The 23,393-nt window shown below is 38.0% G+C and overlaps 1 protein-coding gene across 2 annotated transcripts; it reads right to left on the reverse strand.

The window, feature by feature from the left end:
• Positions 1 to 663: 663 nt before the first annotated feature.
• On the reverse strand, positions 664 to 15,574 carry LOC129924004 (uncharacterized). Of its 2 annotated transcripts, none has more exons than XM_056017588.1 (2): positions 15,111 to 15,574; positions 664 to 9,262 (listed from the first exon to the last, which is right to left on the reverse strand). In XM_056017588.1, the coding sequence occupies exon 2, from the start codon at positions 8,888 to 8,890 to the stop codon at positions 1,451 to 1,453; it is 7,440 nt and encodes a 2,479-aa protein (XP_055873563.1). In that variant the 5' UTR covers positions 8,891 to 9,262; positions 15,111 to 15,574; the 3' UTR covers positions 664 to 1,450. The 2 variants fall into 2 exon arrangements, with proteins under 2 accessions (XP_055873563.1, XP_055873570.1); XM_056017595.1 differs by lacking the exon at positions 15,111 to 15,574 and adding an exon at positions 9,525 to 10,333.
• Between the last annotated feature and the right edge of the window lie 7,819 nt (positions 15,575 to 23,393).

Genomic DNA, 23,393 nt, shown 5'->3' on the forward strand with positions numbered 1-23,393 from the left:
AGCGCTACAGTATTATTTTAAAATATTTTTTTTCCAGACATTTTTACGGCTTTAGCTGTGGATTGGAAAGCATAAAATTGTCATGACAGCCTTTTTTATCAAGCATCACAGAGTGCAAAACATTGTTTTCAATATGAATGACTTCTTGACATTTACACACACAAACACATACACAAACGTATTCCAGTCAATAAATGCATGATGACGTAATCCCCCCTCCCACTCAGAAGACAAATATTGTTAAGATTTGCATCTACTTGAAATAATTGGACTTGATGTTCTATGCACTGGGTCACACTATCGAGCTCTCAGAGTGCCACTAGTTGCACGAGACTGTCACGTTGGGAAATTAGGTGTGTGTGTGTGTGTGTGCAAAGTGTAAGAGTAACGTCACGAGTGTCTAATAATATATAGGATGTGTACACTGACCTAAAATATTTTCATTTCACGTGCAATGTTTCTAGTGGAATTTTTAGCTGACCGAGAAATCAAGAAAGAAAAAGGCGAAAAAGTTGTTGGAGTAGTTTGGGTATGAGAAGTTTTATGATTTATGTGAGTCAATGAGGGCGTGAGAGGAGAAAGAATGCATGAAAGAGATCAAGTTGATCTGGTCGTGGATATGTCAAAGATTCTCAAAGACATTTAGAGAATGAAAAATCTTTATAAAATGATAAAAGTAGATTTCTGATAAAAGTTTTGAGTTTACTTACGAGTTAAGTGTGATAGTTAAAACTGAATTTATTGTGTATTGAAATCTAATGGGGATCACCTGTTGGTGCAGATAGTTCAAGAGAGTGATACAAAACAAGCGAAACCATCAACATAATTACAGCTATTAACAACCTTAACTCCCCTTAAGTGAGATGAGGTATTCATAACAGCTCAATGAAATTTTATCATTTTTAAGTCTCTTGTAAAAATGTCTGTCTAGTAACTGTCTACAATGGAGATTGGGCTAGGAGCCTTTGCCTCAATAAACTAGCGCCGTTGTAAACATAATTACACAGCCGTCACTAGAAGTTGTATAAATTATATTTACTGTTGAATACAGTCTCACAGGGGGCGCGGTGGCTCGGCTTCCGAGCCTAGGGTCCTGGGTTCGAATCTCGGTGAAGACTGGGATATTTCTGGATTTTTATGGGCACCCCTGAGTCCACCCAACTCTAATGGTTACCTGACTTTAGTTGGGGAAAGTGAATGCGATAGGTCGTTGTGCTGGCCACGTGACACCCTGCACGTTAACCGCTGGCCATAGAAACAGATGACCTTAACATCATCTACTCATTATATCGCAAGGTCTGAAAGGGAACTACTTTTTACTACAGGCTCACAGATTCAGATAGAGAAAGTATAGGCCGTTAATTGTTGTCCTGAGCAGATAATACCCTCATTAAAAGTTTACATAAAAATACAAAAACAGAAAGTATAAATGACTTGAAATTGTCTAATATTATAATATAATGCAACTGTCCGATGGATTGAATTTAAATCTGACGTTTTTCAGAGCTGCCTTTGGTTGTTCTTCCCCTGCAAGAGAATCCTTGTATGAGAACGAGTTTGTAAAGTCATCAATTATCTCTTCAAAGTCAAATTGTGTGTAGTTACCAAGGGAGTTTATGGGGCTGGACAGGGCACTGCTGTCCATTTTCTGCTTCAGTGGTGACGTCAGCACGTCTCTTCTGTCCAAAACTCTGAGTGCTCGACGCCCGAGATCGCTGGTTGGTGTCCAAAGCCCACTGCAGTTAGAACTTCTCTCACCACTGTAAGAGAACGTATCCACGCGATCAGAAGAAGAGAAATATCCTTGGATTTCATTGTCATCGCTATCAGAGCCTGCATTGGAGAAACTATACAGCCGTGACACTGGGACACGATTCACACGAGCCCTGGTTGGATTTGCTAAGCTGCTTAAGCCTCGTCGTCTGACTGGAGTTGGTTCTGTGATCACAAACATGGGAACTTTGTTTTTGGCATTTCTCAAAGACCCAGTGATGCTTTCTGAAACACGCTCTTCCCCGAAATCGATATCATCGAAAGTTTGATCAGGTTGGAAATGGGTATGATCAGATCTTTCAGTACGTGTAAGCCCAGAAGCTCGTCTGTAAGTATTGATAGGTGTGCTGTGTAACTCCGATTTAGATCCTTCTGGTTTAATCGAAGGATGAAGTTTTTGTGATTGTGCTGTGGAACTTTTGTCTTTCCTTCTCGTGGAAACTTTAAGATTTTTTAATTGAATGAAATCTGAGATTGATTTGGCCTTGCCTGTAGATGTGTAATTGGTCTTTTTCGAATCAGTCTTGTCTGTCTTATTCAATGCAGACGTCCCAAATGAAGTTAGATCATCAGAAAGTCCTAATGTTTCAACGTTTCGAGGCTTTGAGTGTTTGTTAGGATTGCTTGGAGATTCCCTAACAAATATTTGCCTAGTTATTCTTTTCTGCCCACTGTCTAGCTTCTTAGAAAATAAAACGGATTTGTTTTTGTTTGCAGTCGCCGGTGTTTTGGTATTTTCTTCACTCTCAGCAGACGATTGTTTTCTTTCTTTAAAATGAGCTGGAGTAGAGGATTTATCCGGAATCTCATTTGGCACATCGCAGGTTCTCATCACTTTAGAAAACGTATCGTTAGAGTGAGGCGAGTCTGCAGCGCTCCTCCGTCGTCTAGCACGTAGAATGTATCGCCCTTTTCTGTAGCCTTTAATGTGGAAATAATTCTGTTGAGATAAAACTAAAGGCACGCGTTTTCGTTTGTTTTGTTTTCGTGGAGAACTTTTTCTTCCATTTCCTGTTTTGGTTTCTTCGGATTGTTCCGAATCTTTATTCATTATTTTATAAATAATATCTCCAGATTTTTCAGATTTTAATACTTTTTGTTTGGGGTAGTTTGTATTTTCCAATGATTCGACAACCGCTTTAAAAATTTCATTTTTGGCACCTTTTATAGATCTTTCTGCCTTTTGAGTTTTAATCAAATATCTGTTAGATTGAATGGTTTTATCAGTTTGAAGCAATTGTCTTTGGAAATCTTTCGTTTTAAATCTGATAGTTGACTTGTTGTTTTGATCATGTAAAGTTTGAGTTTTGCGACCAGGTTTTTCTGTCGAGTTATTTAATAGGTACGCGTGTACTTGATTTCTGCTGCTTCTAGTCATGCGCAAGGATTTTGGTGACGTCATTTCTGGGACTTTCTGAGAGTTGGTCAAATGCAAAGGATTACGAGAACTAAGTCCTATGGGACTTGTCGTGTCAGCTTGTTTGGGGAAATTCTCCGGTGTTGCTTTGAGCATTGAAGGGGTTGTTGATGCTTTCTTTGGATGTTTTTTCAAGGGGCTCTGTTGAGTCTGAGACAGAAATCGTTCACTTTCTACCACGTGGCTTTTTTTCAGAGCAGACGATCGTCGAGGCCTCAGTGAAATTTCTTTCGCAAAATCATTAGTCAATAAATTTAAGTCAGTTAAACTTTTTGATTTTTTCAATGTTTCTGTCTGCAATCTTGTTTGACTTACATGTGAATTGATTGAAACAGACGTTGAGGCAGACTGTAAAGCTGTACTTTGAGACTGGGCTGAGAAAGTTTTGCGAGATGCCGGATTTGTAAAAAAATCAGCAGTTGGTAAAGATTCTAATAGTCCAGTTTCTTTGTGATCTGAAGATGATCTTTTTCTAGGACTTTGTCGGACTTGATTCGTAATAATTTCCGATTCTCCTTTTTTACTTGATCTTCTGGTGTCTCTTTTTAACTTACTCAAATCGAGAGTTTCATGAGAGAGTCGAAGATTTTTTCTATTGTTTTCAGTCTTTGAATGTTTTCTATCAGCTTCCCTCAACAAAAAGCCGATGTTTCCTGGTGTATTTTTGTGACCAACGCTTTTATTTGGTGAAATAGACTGCGACTTTATTTCTTCTTGGCCGATTAGTTTCGTGGACTCATGTTCTGATGTGGGTAATGAATTCATTGATCGTTTGATCGATTCTACCTTTGGCCTGACTTCGTCAGAAGCTTTCTGAGCTTTGGCGCCATCTTTAGCATTGGAAGTAGACAGTAAAAAGATATCGCTTTCGTCCACAATGTCTGACATGTCGATGGCTTGAACAGGGTCATCTGATCTACTTCCGGTTGCTTTGGAATTTTTATCTTCCGATGTCTCGTCATCCTCCTGTTCGTCGTCCGAGTCGGTATCTGATTTGTCAATGCTCGAGTTAAACATGAAGGATAACTCCTGTTTCTTTACCCTGTGAACTTTAATTACAGGGTTGTGTTTCTTTTTTCGCAAAACTTTTTTCTGTTTCTTTGGTTTACTTATCGGCTTTATTTTCGGCCCCTTGCTTGACTTAGAACTAAATGGTGATTTATTTGTATTAGAGTTATTATGTGGTTTGCTTATAAAGCTTTCATTTCCCTGGCTTTTAAATTCCACAGTTTTTATGCTGCTTGCTAAAAGAGTGTTTTGTTCCTGATTTTGATTGCCTTTTGAGCCTTTCTTAGTTTCATTATAATTGCTTTGCGTAGGAACAATTAGATCTACCTTGGAAGTAGAAGCTTCTTCGGTAGATAACCAACCTTGCACTTCACGCCCTGGTGATAATATTTCATCTATTTCATTTACAGACTTTGCGTTGTCTGTTAGTGGATCTGTAGACTTTAAATTGTTTTTTTCCACTCCTAAATTGTTGCCACTTTTACCAAAAGTTGAAAATGATGATGAAGAAATTGAATCTATGATTGGTTTGACTGTATCGCGTTTAACTTCTGTTGAACCTAAACACGCAAATGATGAATTCGGTGGGTCGTGGATATGTAACGATGGCTTCCTTAACCTAAAAATGATCTCAGAGTCGGATTCGTCTACATACTCTTCATCGTCGTCGTGTTCAGTGATGATGGCATCAATATTACTTCCATCCTCATGTGTATCAGAGACAAGTTCTGGGCTGCTGTTCTTTAGGGTCCCAACTTCAATCTCAAAACTTGACTTGGCATTCTTAGTAGGAGATAACTCTTGCTGTCTTGTTTTATCAATGTTAATTGCTCGGTTATGTCTCTTGATTCGCGACGGACTGTAAGAAAGTTTTTTATCCACCATGCAAACTATTTTCCCAGATTTAAGCTGGAGTTCATGCACTGTCTCCGACTCTGAATAATTATCATCCAGTGGCAAATAGTATCCAGGCTCGAAATTGGAATCATTTGCAAAAGATAACAGGTCTTCTATAGAAATTATATCCGTGAATGAACATATTTCTCTCTTTGTTTTGTTTAATTCATCCCGTACCCGTGTGCGCACGGCAATGCTGTTCGACATTTTGGTGACTAACCTTTGAATGTTGATCAGAGATGGAATCAACGAAACCTGGACATGCTTATGTTTGAATGACTTTTTGAGTGAAGGAGAAATTATCGTTTGTAAACCTTTTCTTTTGGAGTTACTTTGAATTATATTTTTCATGGAATTATTTGTTTTTGACGAGTTGAATAAAGATTTTCTGCAGCCTTGAGCTTTAGCCGCCTTTGTCGACTCCCGGACCGATAAATTATCAATTGATTTAGCTTGTGATTTTGTCGACATTGTTTTGGTTAATGATGAAAATGTTTTGGTGTCAGAGGAAGAAACCGGTTCAAAGGATAATCTTTGGAACAGTCGAGAGGGACGGTCAGTTTGAACTTTGGGACGGTCCTTTAAGTTAGGAGCAGGCCTGGCAAGTTTTTTTCTTGAAGCTTTGATTGAACATTGACTGGAGGATGTTCTTTGTCTCGAAGAGGAAGGTGGGGCAGTCCTATCGTTCTTGCTGCCTCCTTCATGGGATAATCTTTTCTTTGACTTGGAAGTCGACATGATGTTATATTTGATAGTCTCTACGTCTATGTGCGGTATTGCATTAGCAGAAGGAAGTGTTGAAGTTGATTTAGATCTAGTGGCTTTGATAGATGCACGAGTTTGATTTGAAGTTGATTTAGATCTAGTTGCTTTGATAGATGCACGAGTTTGATTTGAAGTTGATTTAGATCTAGTGGCGCTTCTAGATACTTTATCAGAAATTGGTATTGAAGTTGATCTAGATCTAGTGGCTTTTGTAAATACATTAACAGAAGTTGGTATTGAAGTTGATTTAGATCTAGTGGCGCTTCTAGATACTTTATAAGAAATTTGTATTGAAGTTGATCTAGATCTAGTGGCTTTTGTAAATACTTTAGCAGAAGTTGGTATTGAAGTTGATTTAGATCTAGTGGCTTTTGTAAATACTTTAGCAGAAGTTGGCATTGAAGTTGATCTAGATCTAGTGGCTCTGGTAGATACTTCTGCAGAAATTGGCATTGAAGATGATTTAGTGGCTCTTGCAGATTGACGAATTAAGTTATTCCCACTTTTCACCGAAGACGAATATTGTTTCTTAGATTGATGTGAAGGAGGAGACATTTGGTTTTTGAAATCTCTTGAAGTCTCTTGTAAGTTTGGTGTTCTTACTTTTCTATTCCCTATTTGCCTCGATCTGGTTAAAGTCTCAGTTTCTAGTGATTGAGAAGTCAGTTTTGCGTCTGGAGTAGATGTCAACTGAATTGTTTTTCCTGAGCGCATAGAGTTTCCCAGCTTACCTCTGTGCACTAAAAGAAATTTATTGGCAGTCTTTAGTCGTACAAAATCTCTCCTGGATCTACTTTTCTTGGAATTAAATAATCGATCTTCACTTTCATTATCTGAAGTAGAATTATGACATCGTTTGGAAGTGAATTTTTGATCACCAGATTTTTGATGACTTCCCTTTAGTGATCTTTTTGTTTTCTTTCTGCCAAACTTTCCACCAATGATTAACCTTGTTTTTGCTTTGATCGCGCCATTCGGCCTACGTACGTTGTCAGATGTATACATCCGCGATGACCTTGTGAATGTATTGGGTGAAAGAAAGGTTGTTGTAGTCGTTGATCTTCTTTCATCTTTCCTTTTTGTTGATTTGTCTGTCTGGTTTTGAACTGCTGTAAACATTCCCTTGCTATTATGTGCAGGCGAATTTACTGAGTTTCTTAGTAATGGCTGCTTTTGAATGGATTTCTTTAGCTGACCTGTAGACTGACCATGAGATTCCGTTTCTTGCCCATCATTGCCCAGTGATTTGCGGTTAGAAAAATGTTTTTCGGTTGCTTTCATTTCATTCAATGTATGGATTTTATTTGGAGAGTTTTCTTGAGAGAGTTTAGATTTTTTAGAAGCACTTTTCAGCTGTGTTGATAATGTTCTCAAATCTGATATAAGATTAAGAATGTCTGATTTGGAATTAGGGGTTTGAGAGTTTAGTATCGGTCTCAGTTTCTGCTGATTATCACTAGGACTAGTAGTCCGCGAAACATGAAGGCTACTTTTGCTAGATGGAGTGTTCTTTCTTCGGTTATGTATTATTGGCGTTGTTACTGGTGTGTGACTAGACAGATTGCATGAGCTGTGCTTCATTGGAGCAATTTTACGAGGTAGCTTAGAAAATAGTTTTCTGGAATGTTTTCTGAAAACAGGGTGTGGTAAGGCAGTTGCGCCCTCTGTTTTTGACATAAAAGCTGATGATTTGATAAATGCGTCTGATACAGGTTGGTTAAACTTACGAATTTTGTTTGATTTATTTTGTTTCACAATGCTTGAAGAAAGATTTGCATCCTTGCAAAAACGAATTAAAGAGTTGCGTCCCTTCGGTGGACTTAGATTATGATAATTGGTTTCGTACTTTCTCTTCGAACTGGACTCGACTGTAGTATTCAAATTTTCGCCAATTTCATTTCTATCTTGACTTTTTGAAGTCTGTTTTAATGCAGATTTTGGGACAGGGGTTGAATTTGGCTTTGCTAATTTGTGGTTAGGAGTTGTTGTGTGCTTATTTTCTGATTCTGATTTTAAGCTTCGCAAAGACATGCCTGGAGTATCTTCCGATGGCATTCTTTTTTTCGGTTGAGAAAAGGGCAAAGACGTTTTTCGTTTCTTTGTTTCCTTGAAACTCTGAGATGTGTCTGGAGACAGTGCTCTTTTCTTACTGTGGACATTTTCTAGTAATGTGGGTGTTAAATGCTGTGGCTGATCAATGGAGTTTTTCTGGTAACCTTTTGAAATGTGCTCTCTACGTTTTTCACTTATTCCAATGTTTCTGGAAGTGAGCGAGTCCTGAGTAGTGCCTCTAGTTCTGGTTGCATTAAGTGCTCGACTCCCACTTTTGTCTGATATATTTTGTCTGTCAACACTGCAAGTTTCTCTTTTTGGAGAGACTGATTTCGATTTCCTTGTTTTGTTAATAAATGGTTTGGAGGTATTTGTAACACGTTCACCGGAAATACTTCGTGGGTATTGTTTGGCTGTTCTTTTAGCAGACGATGAGGAAATCTTTGGCGTTGTTGTGCTAACTAAAGACTTTTGTTGTGCCCTTTCGGTAATTGTAATGAGCTGTTGCGTTTGGCTGCTCTCATGTGTATGAACTGTCTTCTGCTGCTCCTGGACTCGACTGTGCACTTGTTTTTCTCGCAGACGTTTCACTTGAACACTTTTTCTACTATTTCTGTCAAGTTTTTCTACTAAACTTTGCGTGGCATCCCTAGACGATTGTGTCAACTGGTCCTTTGGTTGATGTATGGCGGATGAGTGTTTTCTTATGGGCAACAGGATTTGATCGTTAGAAATTAGATCCGCCAATTGTTTAGCGGTAACTTTTCTTGCAGACGACAACATTTTTATCTTTTGAGTTTCGTTCTTTGGATTAGGAGCTGATTTGCTTTTTCTCAAAAGTATTATTTCTTTATTATACAATCCTGATTCGGGAGTTCTTTCGTTTCTTTTCGGAGCTTTGAGCTTCTGACTTTTAATTTCGGATTTTGCAGTTTTTTTTGTTGCTTTCACTTTCATGCTCCCTCTAGTTGTACGCATGGTTGACGTCTGCTACAGTAGCCTCGATCTAAATTAGACTACACAATGATTTACAAAGAGTTTTGTCGTTTACAAGCTATTGGCTTAGAAAGGTGCACAGCAACTCAACGCTTTGGGTACTGAGTTTGTATTGCACAGATATTGTTTCCACTTTCGTTGTAAAGACTTTTTTGTCTTGTTAAAAGTCAATATCCGTGGGCTTCTTTGAGAATTTTGATTTATGATATTCAGATCCGTATAGATTTTTCACACGTTAACATGTCTTTTGAAAGACGTCGAGATTTGACAACGATAAAGCTGCTTGTACTATTTGTACGAGAGCACCAGCTGGGTTGGTTCGGTGACAAGCACGCCTTTGTTATTGACTGCGTCCTGGGGAATAGAAAAATATAAGTAGTCGTATACGAATATCAAAATAGTTTTTACAAATTAAAACAATAATAGAAGACTATAGAGCGCGAGTAAATTAGGGTCGAAAAAAAGATACATGGAAAGAGAGAAAGGGGGTAGAAGAATATTAAAATAAAAGAGGAAACAGCATCAACAAAAATAATAAATATCGCAAGTGTGCTACGGTGAGGATGTTTCTTATAGTCTGTTACAAATGTCTGTTTAGTTTTCATTGCGCACTTACACGGTTGTAACACTGGATAATAGCAAATACTTCCACACATCACAAGTCAGTTCACTTCTACTCATAATTCACTAACATTACACATCTATTCACTGCTATACATAACACATCTATTCACTACTATACATTACACATCTATTCACTGCTATACCCTACATTACACATCTATTCACTGCTATACATTAAACATCTATTCACTGCTACACATTACACATCTATTCACTGCTATACATTACACATCTATTCACTGCTATACATTACACATCTATTCACTGCTATACATGACACATCTATTCACTGCTATACATTACACATCTATTCACTGCTACACATGACACATCTATTCACTGCTATACATTACACATCTATTCACTGCTATACCCTACATTACACATCTATTCACTGCTATACCCTACATTACACATCTATTCACTGCTATACACTACACATCTATTCACTGCTATACATTAAACATCTATTCACTGCTATACATTACACATCTATTCACTGCTACACATTACACATCTATTCACTGCTAAACATTACACATCTATTCACTGCTACACATTACACATCTATTCACTGCTACACATTACACATCTATTCACTGCTATACATTACACATCTATTCACTGCTATACACTACACATCTATTCACTGCTATACATTAAACATCTATTCACTGCTATACATTACACATCTATTCACTGCTACACATTACACATCTATTCACTGCTATACATTACACATCTATTCACTGCTACACATTACACATCTATTCACTGCTATACATTACACATCTATTCACTGCTACACATCTATTCACTACAGCATGTTACAACTTTGTTGAAATATTTGTGAACATTTGTTTTACGGATTCAGTTTTAATAGGAACAGCTTATTGTTGGAACAGATTTACGTATTTATCTTCTCATATAGCACTTCGATTCAGCAATATGAACAGAAGATAGTGGGATTCAACATTCAATTTTTAGTGAACTAGTATAATAGATTTCTAGATCTCAGTGGCGTCACCAGGGTCGGCGTCATCCGGTGCGGTAACTCTGTGCATGCACTTCACCCATCAATTTTAATCCTCAAAAAAAAAAAAAAAAAAAAAACTCGAAATAAAAACTATCGTTGATTTTTTTTTTTTTTGGGGGGGGGGGGGGCGGGGGTATTTTTGTTGAACCATACACAAATGGGATAATTATGCTAGTGGGTGGCACCCGATGAGGCTCGTTGAGACGTCACTGCCTTGGGTAAAAATATAAAAAATATTGTGTGGTCGACCCGAAACAAAAAAGGCTACATTCTTCATACTGGGAAAGAAATTGGATAAAAAATTGGAGAAAAAAAATTACTTTTCAACATCAAGTAGACAAGAATGTCGCAATTCTACCACAAGGGAGATTATTATGTAAATTTCAAGACTTTAAGAGAAGCCTCTAATTAGAAGGAAATTAAAAAGAGGCACGAAGGCAGAGTTGGTCCTGATAGGGGGCTGCCTGTGACGAATTGTTAGCCCTGATAGGGGGCTGCCTGTGACAAAGTGTTAGTCCTGATAGGGGGCTGCCTGTGACAAATTGTTAGTCCTGATAGGGGGCTGCCTGTGACAAATTGTTAGCCCTGATAGGGGGCTGCCTGTGACAAATTGTTAGTCCTGATAGGGGGCTGCCTGTGACAAATTGTTAGTCCTGATAGGGGGCTGCCTGTGACAAATTGTTAGCCCTGATAAGGGGCTGCCTGTGACAAATTGTTAGTCCTGATAGGGGGCTGCCTGTGACAAATTGTTAGTCCTGATAGGGGGCTGCCTGTGACAAATTGTTAGCCCTGATAGGGGGCTGCCTGTGACAAATTGTTAGTCCTGATAGGGGGCTGCCTGTGACGAATTGTTAGTCCTGATAGGGGACTGCCTGTGACGAATTGTTAGCCCTGATAGGGGGCTGGAGAAGATATTCCTTGAGATTCACTCTTGTATTGGGCACGTTTTGAACTGAATAAGCTGTACTATCACTTCATATTATAGTCTGAATGTCAAAAATTGCAAACATTTGTTTTTATCTGCAAGGGCTAGGAAAATAATTGATTTTTATGATCAAAAATTCACATGAACTAAAAAGTAATCAAATCCATAATAGATTTAACGAGAAAGTAGAGCATATAAACTACTTGGCTATCCTAAATAAGTCGCCCCTTTCCCCGGCATTAGAAGAAAATAAAAGAAACACACGGACAGTTCTGGTTATGATATAATATGACAGCGTGCTAGCAATGATAAAAAGCTGGCTATTCTAACTTGGGGCTTGCCTTCGAATCATGAATGAAGCTAAACAAGAGCTGGATTGTCTTTGCTAAGGTTGAAACCCTTCTACAAAACTACTACCTCAAAAGTCTACACAAGCGTTCAGCATGCTAAACTAATATGTCGACTCAATATACGATAATGATAATACTAAGTATTAAGAAAATGTGGATTGTTTGGATACTGGTTTTACGTTGGTATAGTGTGGCTACAAGCTGTATCCGAGAACTAATCGGCAAACTCCAAGTTGAACGTTGACATTTCTTTTATCATATTTGCTAAGCAAAGATTTAAGATTCTGTCTGGCGGGGAGTGGCCGATTAAAAGATACCTACTTACTTAGAAAGCAAAGGAAAAGAGTTGTGGGTGTTTTTTTTGTCTGAGAAGTCACTAATTAAGTGTCTTTGAGTCCCATGATGTAAAAAAAAAAAGCATTACTTCACGCAATTTTGTCACACCTGAGGCAGACGTTCTCCGCGACGTCGTTTGCGCCTGACTTTCGGCAAGGGCTTTTCTTTGGATCTCAAAGGCTAGTCCAGGAACTTAGTCAGTTCTCCAGTTGTATCTTTCTGACAGAAGTTTTCTTCTATGCCGGTGACGACGAACTGACTCCTGGGTTGGTCTTTAATTCCGGGGCAACCTCTGATACGCCGTCTTCTTTTGATCTCGCCAAAAAAAAATATTTAAGGAATCGCCTTTGACTTACGGTTATCCCGGGATAAGTATCCTAATCCAGCTGTCCAACAATAAGTAGTGCTATAACACTATCCACACTGACGTTCAGCTAAGATTCCAGAAATGCATTCGTCTTTTACGCTTAATAAAAATGTACACTTGTCTTGATACAAATAATCAAAACCTTGTTGACAGTCTTTTTCTTTTTGTTAGAGAAGTTCTTTTTTTAAAGGCAATATTTGCCCTTCCTCTAATATCATTACAAGAATTTGTTGAACAACCTAAAAGTTAGGTGGAGCTGGTGAAAAAAAAAAGAGGGGGGGGGATGAGAGTAGATGACCTTTCCAACTTTCAACAAATACCGGTAGCGGCCCCTAGAGGCAAAGGGAAAGTACTTGCACTGTCTGTATGTTATAGAACCACAATGGGGCGTGGTTTAGTGACAGTATTTTTTTAGATGTACTTAAGATCTAGCTACTTTTAGATCCACATTCTATTACTAACAACTAGATTGAGCAAAGTCAGGAAATAAATATCGTTAGATGTGTTTCTTAGGCATATAATAATAAATATGTAGGCCTATGTTAAAGTTTCTCGCGGAAAATGCTTTTATACAATAAAAGCACAATGTTATTAGTGAACATTGTTGTAAATATAAGTAATAAATGTTTGAAAACCATTTAACTGCGTCTATAAGAAATGGCTAATCAGGGCCGGCTGTAATGGAGGGCATGCAGGGCTCCCCGGTGAGTTTCACAAGAAAGGGGCCTCCACAAAAGAGAAAAATAAACCCGAATTTCGACGGGTCAGAAACTTGTACGTTGTTTTTTTTTTCCAAACATTTTGGTTTCGCATTTTTACGGCTGGAAAAAAAATGTCATTAAGAAGTGTACGCTTGTAGCATGATCAGGATAAGTAAATACATCTCCGGATTTATGACAGTGCGTCTGCCAAGGGCCTTACTCTCCACAAACTCAAAAAATTTAAAATAATTAAATTATGGCTTTTATATAGCGCTACTTTCATGCTTACATACTTTAGTCCGGCTCTGTAGCTAATGAAATGGTTTTTTTTTTTTTTTGTTGTTGTAAAGAGTACCTATGAAGCAACCCTACTAGTTAGTAATAGGACAGAAAGAAAGCAGGTAGAAATGGATTGGACGCCCTTTCAGACAAGATGCCAACAACAGAAACTCGGTGAAGGCAAGTGATGCCTAGGAATATCAGTGACAAATTGACTCAATGAAAGATGATAGACCTCAAAGTAACGCAGCCTGCTGAAACAAGCTACAAGAAAAAGAAGATAATAAAGAAAAAAAGGGAGGAGGGGCCTAAACAGTAAGAAATAGCAATAGCTTAGTGCTTTAAAAATAAACTGTCAGATTGTGTGTTTTTTTTTGTAATTACGTATAGAAGGAAATACTGCCGGTAATTACATGCTAGTAACTTGATATCATCTACCATGATATTGAGAGGAACATAGGCTAATAGTTATGAGAAATGGAAAAGAGAAACGATTCACGACGACTCTAGATAGCTAGAATTTTAAACTACTGAGCTAAATATATAAACTTGTCAATGGGTCTAGTAGTCTGAGTAGACTATTCAAGAATTACACTGATGCAGACAAAAAAAAAATTCTACAGTATGTTTTACATAATTCGGATGTTCCTTCAGAGTTGAAGATAGTTTACTTCCTAGTCCAAACCTCCCGCAGGACGACGGGGGATGGGAGCGGGCAGGGTTTGAACCCTCGACCGTCGATAAATCCGAACGACAGTCCAGCGCGCAAACCGCACGACCAGGCAGACATCCATGATGATGAGGAACTGAAGTCGCTTATCAATTATCTTAGAAGTATGTAAGAAAAAATGTAAGAAGTCAAGCTAAGTCAACCAATTAAAACTGTGAATACATTATAGGCCTTTATGTTCAATTTAGTTATCTAACCTAATTAAATGTGGATTAGGCATCGTATTAAGTTTAGTAGTTAGGCATTTGCCCTAATCGCTTGCGTATCTTTAGACTTGAAGAGAACTACATTCTAGTCCTTATTATTATTATAGCTTTTATATAGTGCTACTTTCATGCTTATAGCATGCTCAGAGCGCCTTGGTCCAATCTCATTTGTGGACTAGTGGGGGGGAGGGGGTATCTAGGAGTTGGTTTTCCGTGCTGCCTTTGGGCGCTCAGTAAACGCAACTCTGCCCGAGTCGGGTGTCGAACCTCGAGCCTCCTTCTAGGTAGCCAAGACAAGCCAAGTTCAAGCGCACTCGACCACGCTTCCCATCGTTTGCTGCAGATAAACAGGGGAGCGGAAGCGGATAGGTTTCCGACTCGGGACCATCGAGATGACAGTCCGAAGCGCATACCACGTGACCATACAGCAACATTATTAGCTAATATCCACAGAAATTAATACAATTTAGGTCTGAAACAAGATCTTGTGATTTCTTCTGCTTTTACAGACATTGCTTAAGGCAATATTTTTTTTTTACTTAACAAGTAATTAAGTCAAAAAAAAAATTATTCTGCTTTAACTAACAAGAACTACAGGAAGAAAAGTAGGGCCTATGTTTTACAATTGCACATGCTGTTAGATCATACCTTTAAAAAGTAATGTTAGCACCTGTTGAAAATGAATAACTTTAGTACAATCTTCGTACTCTTGAAGATGAATAACTTTAGAACTATCTACTTCCTCCAGAATAATAATAATAATATAACACGAATTTGGTAATTAAAAATCACACAACCGAATATTAATAATTGAAATACTGCATACTTAAGAAAAAAAAAGATTAAAACTGTCCATGTGTTGCAATGAGATCTATGTTTTCCAAAAAAAAAAATTACATCCAATGATATTGACAGAATATGTAGTCTTCACTTTGAATGAAATTCACGTCACAAAAAGTAGATCTAGGTCAAACCATTGGTTCAGCTGATCGCGAAAAGGAGGCTAAACGAACGTCACTTGTACTCCCGTTATGAATCACTGCAGTGGGAGTAAGAATGGTTTAAGTGCCAATAATAACCACGCCTTCAATTTTCGCGCTTTCTATCCAAGTTCTCAGCTTGAATGTGAGAGAAGGCAAAACTCGGTAAAATGGAAGATTTTTTTTTTAACTGGGTAAGGATGTAGTTGGTAAGGGGCGGGGGTGATATAAATAGAAGGTATATTCTTGCATCCATCCTTTGGCCTACAATTGTAGATGGTCTCTCTCTCTTCTCTCTCTCTCACGCGAGTTTACTCTCTCGGGCCAGGGGCCCCAAATGGTGACATTTGTAAACAGAAGATCTACGGCTTTGAGGGCAACACGGGTAGGGCGGGGCTGGATACCGCGCTAGATATGCAAATAATCGAAATGTTTCAAAGGAAATGATTTTATTTTTATTTTTGCATTGCTGACATCAGCAAAATGTCTACGATTAAAGCATTCTAAAGATTCAAAACGGCGACCCCAATGTTTGGTAAATGAGTTTAAAGTTTTTATTTATTTATTTTTGGAACCATTATTTCTTTAATCAAATAGTAAGAGTATAGCTAGTAGTTAAATCTTGTTAGACCAACGTGCCATAGTCTGTAAGATACCCGTGAGTCAGGGACCAGTCCGGGTTCAAGAATATCGAGTTATCCTATAGGTATCGGTATTTACAATAAGGCAGCTACAACATTTTACAAGCATAAGTGTCATTTATACATTTACACGACATCTAACATGCAATGCATTATATATATATATGTACAAAAGGTCATCTGAAGGAATTGAACAGTGGTCGTAGTTTAAAAAAATACACCGTTGCCTATACCATTTCCGCTTGGCTATTTACTACTCAGTAGCCAAGTCTCTAGTACTTTCTACCCACTTTCTATGTGTTATCTGGTGTTAACCTTGTAGAGAGAAAGAAACACATCAAACCGGAAGTTTGGTTGGCTACACGGGATCGGTATGTTTCCCGAATCATCTGATACAAAAGTTCTGAAGCAGTCTTTCTGTATTCGTAAAAAAAAAAAGTAAAGTTCCACTTTCAGATCTTGCGATCTATAGGGCAGATGATGTTAAGGTCATCTGTTTCTGTGGCCCACGGTTAACGAGGGTGTCATGTGGACTCTTAGGCGCCCAAAGATCCCGAAATTAAAAATCCCAGTCTTCACCAGGATTTGAACCCGGGACCCTCAGCCACCGTGCTTCTATTCGTAGTCTCTGGTAAAAGCATGAGTTATAACTAATGAATTAGAAATTCGTGAATTTCTCTTTGGAAATTAACTTATCGTATGGCAGCCTTTTCCTATTGCAAGACTTAAGTTGGCTGAAGTGACCAACCCTAGATCCACAAGTGACCACAAGTAGCCTACACCTATCCTCTTAATAAATGCAAATCAGACCAACAATGTCAGTTAAAATGTTTTTTTTTTTTTTTTTTTTTTTTTGCACTAGGCATATTCACCATCTCCGAGCCAATACCCTCGTTGTAGCCCGTTGAAGCCCCTTCCATTATCACCTTTAAAGCCCTCGTCTGCTCAATCTATTGAAATCAATAACGATTGCATCTATTCACGAAGGCATAAATCAGAGGTAAATAATAAATGAAAAACTGTCATAGAATCCCTAAATTGATGAAACTATCAAAAAATCAAACAAAGCATTGGAGTTTATCAAAAGAAATGTCTATAAATCAAATAAGAACATAACAACTAAAATGTTATTTAACGTTGGTTAGGCCAATAATACAATATGCATCCTCTTTTTGGGACTCAAGAAAATATTAAGAAACTGGAACAGACACAAAAAAGAGCAGTGAGATTCATAAACAAACGAGTATTCACATTTGACTAGAATGGCCTGCCTGAGCTAGCCAGGAAAACCAGTGACTTAGCAGAATTTAGGTCATTGGTTAATATGCATGGCTAAATGCATTACGCGTAGGACGTAATCTTCTTTTTTTTTTTTTGGAAGTAACGTCTGTATTTTATAAGATAAGATAAGATAAGTATTCCTGCAGAGGATGTCCATCCTGAAAGTCCCCATATATCTCAATAGGAACTCGGTCAATTAGCATTCGTCGCAGCTGATCTAACCTATATAAAAAAAAATTTCATTCTTCGGACACACTGATCTTTGTAAGACGGCTGCTTTCCCTTGATGCGATTGAGACATCTGAGGTGGAGAAAATGTGCTGTTTCTTTACCTGCCAGAATCAGTTGTAAGCCTACAATAAAAAAAAATATTATAGGCTACATTCGTAGGTTTTTTAGGCCTACTTTTGGACTAAATTCCGGGCAACTTTTTTTTTATTTGTTGGCTGTTTACATTTCGCTTTTAATGTTTGACGTGTCTCCCGTTGCTCAGAGGTTCTCTGTGTGTCAAGTTTGGCCCTAATCATCCTTTACTTTTTATGATTGACGTAATAAACACATTTACTCTTTTACTCTGTGCAAGAGTTGTGTTGGTATTTAAAATTGAGACCCATTCGTAAAGCTATCTATCAGTAGCCTTTTCTTCTTTTTTTTTTTTTAATTTTCATTCCAGGGGAGATAGGTTTATTTTTAAAGGTTAAAGTTCAGTCAGCTAATGGAGGAAAATGCAAACTATTGGTACTGTTAAGCTATATCATTGTACTGAACTATTGGTACTGTTAAGCTATATCATTGTACTGATATATTGGTACTGTTAAGCAGGGGCGTAACTAGGGATTTGTGGGCCCGGGGGGATTGACCTCTTTGGGGGCCCCTTGCATTTTGACATTCGACATATGACATTAGATAATGTACGCAAAAATATATAAGCCCCAAATCAAATTGGTTCAGTACATCAGTAAACTTAACAAAAAGTAATCATCTAGACTCTTTTAATGAATAATACCGTTCTTTATTAGTTAAATAATGCACAAGTGACAAATCTCAATTGATATCGCTTCACGTCGTGCATTATGTGCAGCAAAGACATCTATAACATCATCTACATCGATACTTTCTAGTATTTGTGACTTCACTGACATTAAAGCCATGATAAGCCTTTCTTGAGTCATTGTGCTCCTGAGATAGTTTTTGATGAACTTGAGCTTTGAGAATGATCACTCAAATGACGTAATGGAAGTGGCCTGAGTTAGCGGTATTCGGAGGAGGTTGCAAGGTTTGAGCACACGTAATTCCCATATGAAGCCTGTTTCCTCAATATGTTTATTGGTGATTGTATTACTGGTTTGTTGATGAAAAGTGCTCGTGCATCAATGACATCATTGAAAAAGCGATTTGCCATTTATTTCATCATACAAACAGGAAAAGTAGCACAGTTTGTCATAAGCGTGTCTTCATCTAACAGGTGTCATGGTTCAAGAAGAAACCCAAAGGTATCCATTTTCTTTCCAGAGAATCTGCCCTTCATCTCCATATGAAATCTGTCCAGCACCTCTGTCGCAATACGTTTGAATTGCAGTTCTATTGACAGTCCTCCATTAGAACTCAACTTCCCATCAACTCTTTTCTTTTTCTGGTTGTTTTAATTACAGGGAATCCATAGTAATCACTACCTTCTTTTGCTTTTTCGATGGATTGGGTTTCTGTCAGTTTCTCATCATTTTGCAGAAAGCATGAAAGGGTACTAATTTCTTTAGCATTCTTTGTCAATCAAATATATTAATGTATGTATTTACAAATAAATTTCGGACACCCATTTGGGCCCCCCCCCAGGTGGGGGCCCGGGGGGATTTTAAAATTCTCCCCCCATCCCCCCCCCCCCTTAGTTATGCCACTGACTGTTAAGCTATTTTATTGTACTGAACTATTGGTACTGTTAAGCTATATCATTGTACTGAACTATTGGATAACAAAACTAATATTAATATTTTACCCTTTTGTCCTATTTAATTGTGCGAACTAGAATTTTTCAAATGTCAGTGGAAAATAAAATATTTTTTTAATTGGTGAGCGAGTTTTCCATGATTTGAATAATTTCCTTTATTATTGATTCGTCGTCCACGAGTATAGTGGTGTTTTCTTTCAAATAGGGACCAATGAACGAATGCTCATGTGTAATAAAGATCTAAAATTAGGCGCGTGCTGTTTCCATAGTAATGGAGGCCAGATGCGAGCTACCTGACCACGCCCCAAACTTCAAAGCTACAGTAAAAACTCGATATCTTTTCGAAAGCTAGCGATGTGTAAAATGGGTGATCTCCCTTTTACGCCCTGAACTGCAACTGAAAATTTCCCTGTTACAAAAATCCTATACAACTTCATATTACATTTATATGGGGAAAAATAATCCACGGAAAGGATTTATAACACGAATTAAGAATATAATCTTGGTGACTGTACAAATAAATATTCTATATGTATTTGTTTAACTGCGTTATATATTTCCTACTATCAACTCCCATTAATCTTGAGACTTCATTCATTATCCTATCGAGCTGCAATGTAGCACATGACCTCATGCTGCATGACAAAACATTTCATTCAAATTTCAGAAAGATCACTTCACTAATTATCGAATCACTTCACTAATTATCGAATTACTTAAACAAAAAGAAACAAAAACGCAACAATGTAACCATAGATGTACTATCTATGGGACCCGGACATCATTTATTGTTATTATTTTATTACAGAGTATCCGTGATTCAGACCATCCATATAACCACCACCTTCTTATATCTTAATTAATTTAGAATTTTTACATAATTATGGGAAATAAATTATGAATATTTAGTTTACATTGCTGTTTGAATATAATGTAGGAAGTGATTTTGTTTAAATATTACCTTATTTAAAGGTACGAAATTAGAACTGTTGAGATAAAATTTGATTCTTGATTACTTACCTACCCATGCCTTCCTTTTAATGTGTTTAGCGTGCTTAGTTTCAAGATCTAATAAGCATATTATCAACAAATAAGTTTCGGTTGTTGTTTTTTCCTTTACTTTCCTAGTTTTAAACTAAATGCCTCCCCCCCCCCACCCCACCCACCCCCATAAAAAAAAAACATGAACGACCTGCAGCAAACAAGGAACCACAACAGCGTCAAATTTAGTCCCAGAATGGGAGGGACTGGATGCCTGAGTTTTTGCAATTTTACGTGAAGTCCATTTTGTTCTGTTCCCTGCCTCGAACCTCATTCCTCCTGGAGCTTGAAATAGGCTTATGCATGGGACGTTCTCGTCCTGTGTATTTGTCTATCCGAATAGAGCCGTGTTTTGATGGGCAACGTACTACCTTTAAACAAACACACCGTCGGAAGATTTGCATAAATCCATACCATTACACAGGTTTTACTCACAGGTAGATGGTGGTTACGAAGGGAAGAGAGAAAAACAAAAAAAAAGAATTTTTTTAAAAAGATAAAATATATAATAACTAACTATGGGGGTTGAAATAAGGATTATACCCTAGTGTGATATCAGCCGAAGGGGCTGATTATACTGTCATACAAAGACATCTTCGAGGTCATGCGCGTAAAGAGTTTAAGATACTTAATATCAATAAATTTTCGGCACTGCCGCTGAAATGCTAGATCTTTGCAAAATTCTGCAATTATAATTTTCACTTCAGAACCATTATCTCGAGACATTAAAAAAAATGAAATTGAAGAAAATCAAGTATAGAAACCTAAGCATGGAGATGAATGGACAATGAAAGTTAGTTCAAATAACAATAGACTCTGGTGCGATAGTCGGATTGTTTAACTATCAATTTATCAAATAAATAAAGCTCGAAATTCTCTCTTTAAATTAAAAAAAAAATAAACCTGACTTGAATAAACATTTACATATTCACATCATTCCATCTCAATATGATTAACACACACACTCACACACACACACAAACATACTCACGCACGCACACACATGCACATAGATAGATAGATAGATAGATAGATAGATAGATAGATAGATAGATAGATAGAAAGATAGATAGATAGATAGATAGATAGATAGATAGATAGATAGATAGATAGATAGATAGATGTCATACACAACAGAAGCAGAAAGAAGGGTGAAAATGCAACGGCGCCTGGTGATTATATATGCCCAACCTGCGATCGCAGCAGTGTATCAAGGATTGGCCTCTTTAGTCACACAAGAAGTTGCAAAGGGAAAAGATCGTCTCTCGAGACGTAAAATGCCACAGAGATAGATAGATAGATAGATAGATAGATAGATAGATAGATAGATAGATAGATAGATAGATAGATAGATGTCGACGTAACAGAGGTGCCCAAAGGAAACGCTTCAAAGACCTGTTTAGGCGCCAACTTGCCTTAGCTGACATAGAAGAGAACACCTGGTTGCATGCTGCCTCAGAACGAGACAGCTTGAAGTTACTCATAAAGGTCTTGGGATACACAGACGGCGAACAATGGTTATGCTTGCCCTGGATGTGGCAAAATATGTAGGTCATAGGTGGAGCTGCGTAGTCACGCGAAATACTGCATTACTCATTAATTGTCGGACTCGAAGAGAAGTCTTCCTAATATATATATATATATATATATATATATAGGGCCTATGTATAGGAAATGTCTCTTATTCCGAAGATAAAGTATGAGAGCAATGTTTCACTTGACTATGCGCAAAACCAGTTGCGATCTGCACGCAGCTCGTGCAGACAAAGCCGTCTATTAAAGTTTTCTTTTCGTCTTCTGCGCCTGTAAGGTCTTTTCTTTGGGTCTTAAATGTGGCTTTCCAACTGCATACGCTGGTAAGACTACTTTACAAATACATGTAATTATGTTCTGCTGGAGGCTTGCTAGAAGCAGTAATTACCATTCGCAAATGCGTTGGGTCGGACAGTAATCCCGCATGGGCGACGACATCATGCCAAAGGCGATCTTCTTTAGCGAGCTTAAAGGTGGGCGGCGTAACAGAGATGCCCTCCGTAAGCGCTATAAAGATCATTTAATGCGCCAATTCACCCAAACTGGCATAGAGGAAAGTAGCTGGCATCAGATAGCCTCTGAAAGAGACAGTTGGAGGAGCTCTCACATAGGCCGCAGGACACACGTGAACTTGTTGGAGACATGCGCAGAAGACAAAAAGAAAATTTTAATATACCACCGTTATCTGCATTTTGGTGTCCAGAATATCATTCTCCAAATGTGTAAAAAAAAAAAGTGGGGGGAGTACCCCTTTCAGACCTTGCTATCTAATGGGCAGATGGAGTAAGACGCATATGTTTCTTTGGCCAATGGTTAACAAGAGTGTCTTGTGGTCACCTCACAGACCAACCACCTTTTCTTTCCAAAATTAATGTTAGGTACTCATTATGATTGAGTGGACTCAGGGCGTCCTAAAAATCCTGAAGTCAGAATCCAAATCTTCACCAAGATTCGAACCTTAGACCCCTCTGTTTGGAACCAAGCACTTTACCACTCAGAAACCATGCCCCTCTTCTTTGGTTTAATATGGACCAGGCCCCATTTTCCTGGAAAGAAGATTGCGGGTCAAATAAAATTAACTTAAGAATTGGTGGGAAAGATCATGGACCTATGATGAAGAGTAAGAAACTTTAATCGAAGTCGAAGAGCATGTAAGTTTGAAGGTAATGGGTTCGATCCAGTGGCGTAGCATGATACTCGTGGGCCCGGGTTCAAGAATATATTGGTGGGCCCCATAAGACGAATACGGAGGCGTAGCATTTTGCAGGTCCGGCCTTAGGCCACTGCAACCTATGTGACCGCAGTAGGCCCTGCACTTTCATAGGACCCGCAATTTCATAGGACCCGCGCTAATTCAAGGTGTATATTATAACTTAAAACAGATTTTCCGCGCCCTCCTTTCGATTTACCAGGAGCTCCTGGAAATGTCCCGAAATTGCAAAATATACGAAAAAGTCCATTAAATATATGGAAATATATAGACAAAAGTTGTCATTTTGAGGTGTCAATC

This window comes from Biomphalaria glabrata, chromosome 1 (genome assembly GCF_947242115.1).
Source record: "Biomphalaria glabrata chromosome 1, xgBioGlab47.1, whole genome shotgun sequence".
Classification (NCBI taxonomy): Eukaryota; Metazoa; Mollusca; class Gastropoda; family Planorbidae; genus Biomphalaria; species Biomphalaria glabrata.

Coding starts and splice junctions, on each gene's coding strand:
- LOC129924004 (XM_056017588.1), bottom strand. CDS start 8,890: ATGCGTACAACTAGAGGGAGCATGAAAGTGAAAGCAACAAAAAAAACT.